Consider the following 6,590-nt stretch of genomic DNA (forward strand, 5'->3'; position numbering starts at 1 on the left):
GAATACAACGCCATCAGCTACGTCCGGGAGTCACACCCATCACTGTCCAATTCACCGAGGGAGGCGCTGCTCTCATGCATGCTCAAGCCGACATGCATTGGTATACCTTTTCCCAATAGACCATTACCACCATAAACTCCGGACAGACAGACGGACGACAAGCCATATAATTAGATTCCACGCATGAAAAGAAAAAAAAGAAAGAAAACATTATCAAAAGGGGTAAACAAAAGGGATTTTAATAAGATTACTTACCGTATTTTCGGTCTAGGTACAGCACTCGGGGTCGAGCTCGATTCAGGGTTAGGTTACCATATTCTCCTAGTTTTCCTTAATCGCCGTTCAATGTCCAGGTGAATATCCTTTTGTTCGTCCTGAAAAGAAAAAAACATGAAGATAACATATGAATAAATATTAATTAAATAAAGATATCCTTAAAGCGGGAATATAATTACAGTGCTAATACCATATACTTACTAGTACTTACTTACACTTTGGTGAAAAGTTTGAACCCGGCCTACACAACAATCATAGCCGCATCTTTTGTGAAAGCATCCTCCTGGTGGTGACCGCTGCTAAAACCTGCAAAGAGAGAAATAAGAAGATTATTTATTTGGCGTCGTAAAAAATTATAGGAAATAAGCAAGATTTAAAATTATTTCTGTCAGAAAATCTTAATATAAACTCTATAATTTCTTCTGTATTGATTTAGCTTGAATATGAATTATTTTGAAAATTAACGAAGCTAAAGAGTAAACTAAATAAATGGTTTTTATAATGTTTAATTGAAATTCTTGAAATATTTATCTTAATATGGAAGGCTAAAGGTTTTCACAGGTAAGAAAACGTAGATCGCACGCAGGTGGGGAAGGAATGGGGTATTCCAGGATACATTCTTGGGAGAAAAAGGAATACCACGGTGGGGAGGGGATTTCCCAGGCACGAATAACAGCATAGTGCCAAAGTAACCAATCACAGACAGATACATAGGAGATGATAATGAAATGATTCATGTTATTAGTGTTCCCCAGCTGGCAATAGTAATTTTGTTTTTTTGTCCACCTAGCGAGGTCTAACTCACTGAAAAGAACTGCGGCCCCGAAGACTGAGCTTTCGCCGGTGCAAACGTATCAGCCAGCCAGAGCCGTCAGTGAGTTCGTTCCTGCTCCAAACGCTAGGGGTCCCTAGGACAGGACAAAAGTAAAATGTATTTTTTAATATTTTTATAAAGTAAAAGCAATTGTTTATTCTCATTTACATTTCTGTGAACTACTTGTGCAAAATGTCAAGAAAAGCATTGCCATTTCCGCCATTTTCATCTCCAAATTAATGGTGTTGACAACTTAACGAATCGATAGCAATCGACATTTTAAAATATTATATCGAAAATATCTAATGTTGGGAATATCGATGGTTTGCCAGCTCTACCGCACACGCCTGAATCTCCAAACTATTCGGTATTATATTATTACGATTATTCGGTACTGATTATCGAATAGTAGATACTCAGTAGTCAGGACAAACACACACATACTAACAAAAGTCCAAACATATGAATGAAAATATTTTGCAGAAAATTGTTTCTGAATTCAAGTAAATTCCAAGGTGATACCGAAAACAAACACTGAACATTGAAAAATTGAACAATTACTACGAGAAGTCAAGATAAATGAAGGTATACTCGATGTTGCTGTAAAAATTGTCACTGCGAGGAGGGGGAAATCAAATGGAAGTAGGAAAAAATACTACTCAGCAACTGAAAATAGGGTGAGTCTCTTCGATAATTACCTCCAGACATTGGTGTAAAATATGTAATTGTTTCTTTAAATTATAGTCGTTTATGAAAGTTTTGTAAAGCTCTGCGGAAAACACCCATATCTATAAGAACACCGTAACCACCTTACCAAAAATGGACACATTCGACGTCAACGACGAAAACAGCTGGTACTTTGGGCCAATGTCACGTCAGGACGCCACCGAATTGCTGATGAATGAACGGGAGCGAGGAGTGTTTTTGGTGCGTGACAGCAAGTCAATTGCTGGCGACTATGTATTGTGCGTACGAGAAGACACCAAAGTTAGCAACTACATAATCAATAAAATACACGACCACGACATGACCGTCTATCGTATAGGAGATCAATCATTTGATACTTTGCCCGATCTCCTAACGTTTTATACCTTACATTATTTGGACACAACACCGTTGCGGAGGCCAGCTGCCAAGAAAGTGGAACGCGTTATAGGGAAGTTTGATTTCGATGGCAGTGATCAGGATGACTTGCCATTTAGGCGTGGTGAGGTTTTAACCATTGTGAGAAAAGATGAGGACCAATGGTGGACAGCTAAAAATGCACTTGGTCAGATCGGTCAAATCCCGGTGCCCTATGTACAAAAGTACGAAGATAACGACGAACATCATGTAATGGAACGCCCATCGTCTGGAAATTGTGGTGTTAGTTCTAACAATATAATGAGGCAGCAGCGTGTAGCATCCGCTGGTGACCCAGTTCCATCGCCGCCTGCATGCCATCAATTAAGTAACACACTAAAGAAGTCGGACTTGAATCGAAAATTACCAGCATATGCAAGAGTCAAGCAGGCGCGTGTTCCAAATGCTTATGACAAGACCGCTCTCAAACTGGAAGTGGGCGATATAATAAAGGTCACAAAGACGAACATTAATGGTCAATGGGAAGGAGAGCTGAAAGGCAAAAAAGGACACTTTCCCTTTACACATGTCGAATTTATAGACGACTGTGATCCCAAAGACAATGTCCAGACAGCGGACGAGCATACACATACCAACAATGATTGGGGAGAATAAATGTTTTGACTTTATGGAAGTCGTCAACGGCGATGATGATCTGCTCTGGTCCATCGATAATGGTGTATAAATAATAATAAAAAAAACATTGACAAGTGTACAACAAGCCACAACAAAAAAACACTATATATTTAAACAAATATTTATTCTCAAAAAACACTCGTAAGTTAATGGAGTATTGGCAAGCACATATGCATGTAACATTATTTACCAAAAGACCGAAACGGAACCAGCCATTATTTCGTTTTCTCTGAAGTTGGTGATCGATTGATTGATTACATATTTAAATATTACAATTATATATAGTTTTTGTTTCTTTTTGTTTTTGTAGAATGGAAATCTCTATAAAACTCTCTTAATAATTTGCTAAATTTATTGAGGCAACCACACACATACACCCGTAATAAGTTTTGTGTAAAAGTATTGTTAAACATCGTAATTCTCGTAATGAGCAACTAATATAAATAATAATTATGTAATTGTAATTCTCTCTCATATATAAACTCAACAAAACCCAAAATTATGAATATAATATACATATATACAAACATATATATAAATTATTAAAAAACAACAAAAATATATCTGTATTATTTTCCATTAATTATTTCAGGGAGATTAAATTCTAAATATTAAGTAGTTATTACATAATTAAGAGACAAACAACAACAACAAATCATTCTCCAAAAATTTAAATTAAAAAAGTCATGTATATAAATTTAAGTAATAAAATTAATTAAAAATGTAATTAATTATTCGTATTTATTTGAAAATGTTGGCTATTAGGGCGAAAATAATTTTTAATATTAATTTTTTAATTCATTTCTCGTTGGGTGAAGATGCGAATGTGACAAACTGAGCACAGATATATTGGTCCTGGGTTTTCCTCCGTCCCGGCTCGGGAGCAGGCATTCCGGGGATATGCTGCTCCCAACACAGAAAAACGAAACAAATACGAACATGTACACACTGGAGTCGAGCTTAATTCGAACCCACATATGACATGTTTCGCCTTTGGTAGAGGCTCATCAAACATATCGGCTGTCAAATGCAAATGCATCAAATGCAATTTGTTTTTACAAAGATGGATATTTGTTTTTTATGGCTTCCATGATAAACGCTTAGCGTAGCCCTTGGAAGTTATGAGTTTGGCTCCGAACGTTAACACGCCGTGACAACACTTTTTGTCATGTGTTCAAGGACGTGGGTTCAAATCCCAGCCTGGCTCAAGGCGATTTTTATTTATTTGGACATTTTGCCTATTAGGTCTGTAATAGTGGGATTGCAGAATTTCAATATAATTTTGACACATATTAATAATTGTTTTATCATAGGATAAATCTAATATGTGTAATTTGAAAATTTAATAAAAAGGACCACATACATATATTTTAGGCAGAAAACTACTTTCTTCTTTAAGTTTCCTTTTCAACAAATTATCCTTTGCTACACAATTCTAACTCGTGAACGCTTTTGTTTACTTTATTCAAACACCCAACTGATGCCCTAGTGTGCAATATATGTTAGTTGTTCATATAACAAAAGAATTGAAAGGCAGCAACATTTCGGTAATGTATTATGTGCAACATCATATTTTTATTTATTTTTATTATTTAAATTAAAGACATATGTACATGCATTCTCGGACAACATACTGCAAACTCCTCCTCCTTTCTTCCTTCCACTTCTAATGATTATTCAATTCTAATTTCGAATTTGTTAATTTGCCGACAGAAAAGCCTGACTTGAGGCTTTCATTTATGCACAGATCAACATATCGCCTTGGATAGATCGAATATTGGCTACATAACCAAAATCCTTTCCTTTAAAAATTACGTATGTATGTAAAATTTTGTGGCATTTTTGGACCTATGAACTTGACGACAAAAAATATGGAAACTTTTGATGTATTTATCTTAACGATAGTGGAGTTTACGAATAAGTGCTTACGTTTTGCTTGTAAATTTGATTTAAATTAAAGCATAAAAGTGTCGAACTTTTGCGGAGTATATACCCAAAGCATGGGATTTTGAGCTTTTGGACCATTATGTTAGGAAACTTGTATTTGCTTACGAAAAACATAACGTAGTTGTAAACAGGAACATAAGAAGTGCCTTAGGTACAAATTTCCTCTCTTGGAGGAAATTTTTAATTGTGCCCTATTGAAATAAAGGACCACAATTATGTTTGGACGAAATCCATTTCAGACAATTTGGAGTTTATTTAGGTTAGTTTAAAGGATGCGCATCTGTCATATTGACAGCCACTTCACTCGGAGACCTTGTGGTCCATTGTGTTCATCCTATTGAAATACTGAGAGGATGATAAGGTTTTGTAATATAGAATAATAGGTGCTATGGAGAAGATAGATAAACGTGTACAGAAGTAGAAAGACGTGTATAGGGTTTTGAGAGAGGTATTTGAGATTTAGGTTAATTGTTCTCGCTGGAGCCATTTTAGACCTTTGGCGAGATGAAGAAGACTTGTTGGCTCGGTGTGGCAGAAGGTTGTCTGGGACTGGATCGTGTGTTCACCCATGGTACGCAGTCTACGCGTCGTCAGCATTGGACAGCGACATAATAAGTGTTCGATTGTTTCTGTTTCCTCTTCATCTCCGCACAACCTGCAGAAGTCAACATCATTGTTTCTTTCCCATTTGCAGGACATGTATCTTATTCTACAATGACCCGTGATGATTCCAAACGCTAGTTTCAAGTCGGGTTTGTTCATGGAGAGTAGGGATGTAGTTCTTCGTTTGGAGAGAGTGGGCCAGATTGCCTTGGAAACCTTGCAACCAGGTTCGTGGTGCCAGATCTGGCTCACATTATCTCGATATTTTTGTTCCAGTTGTCTCATGAAGTGGCATAGAGGTGGCTTGATCGAGTTGTCGACTTCAATGTCCGATCCGCAACGCGCCAGTTCATCCGCTTTTTCATTTCCTTCGATGTTGCAATGACCCGGAACCCAACATAAGGTAACGATTGATTTTAGCGCCTCAAAGGCCTTTCTATAGTCTAAAACCGCAGCAGAACCGATAGAGTGGGATTTAAGTGATTTGAGTGCCGTTTGGCTATCAACATAGATAGTCACTGGTCCAACTATATCCCTTTTCATGTTGCTTATCAGTTCTGCAACTTTCTGATCGCAAATATCTCAGCCTGGAAGACACTACAATTTTCGTTCAACCTGTATGCGAGGCGTATATTGAGGGCATCGCTGTAGACGCCTGCTCCTGTTCCCATTTCCATCTTTGAGCCGTCGGTATAAACTCCTATAGGAGTCCTGATCGTCGTAAGATTACAGCGTGACCATGCTCAGAGTTGCGCCATGAGTTTGTCTCCTTTAGTCGGAGAGCGCTCTTAACCGCCAGCTCCTGTACCACCAGATTCAATGGATTTAGATCAAGTAGTGCATTGAGGGCAGCTGGAGGAGTGCTTCTCATGGCACCGGTGATTAGTAGTGATGCTGATCTTTGGACGCTGTTTATTTACGAAGAAGTGATTTCTTATTTAAAGCTTTCTACCATACCAGAGAACCATGGGTAAGGATTGGGCGTACTATGGTCGTAAAGATCCAATGGATGACCTGTGGTTTCAGCCCCCAACTCTTACCAATAGAATTCTTGCAAGAATAAAAAGCTATTAGACCTCTCTAGGCACGTTCCTCGACATTTCTTTTCCACGTTAATTGGTGGTCCAGGATAATGCCGAGGTACTTGGCTTCCAAGGAGAGTTCTAGGGTGACTCCATCAAGCATTGGTAGG

General features: G+C 37.8%; 1 protein-coding gene across 1 annotated transcript; it reads left to right on the plus strand.

Moving 5' to 3' along the window:
- Positions 1-1,495: 1,495 nt before the first annotated feature.
- Positions 1,496-3,575, plus strand: Crk (Crk proto-oncogene, adaptor protein). Its single transcript, XM_073972174.1, has 2 exons — positions 1,496-1,767; positions 1,835-3,575. Exon 2 carries the CDS (start codon positions 1,910-1,912, stop codon positions 2,825-2,827), a length of 918 nt encoding a protein of 305 aa, XP_073828275.1. The 5' UTR covers positions 1,496-1,767; positions 1,835-1,909; the 3' UTR covers positions 2,828-3,575.
- The last annotated feature ends 3,015 nt before the right edge of the window (positions 3,576-6,590 follow it).

The sequence above is a fragment of the Musca autumnalis genome, unplaced genomic scaffold, assembly GCF_047663935.1.
Source record: "Musca autumnalis isolate F117 unplaced genomic scaffold, ASM4766393v1 scaffold_3, whole genome shotgun sequence".
Classification (NCBI taxonomy): Eukaryota; Metazoa; Arthropoda; class Insecta; order Diptera; family Muscidae; genus Musca; species Musca autumnalis.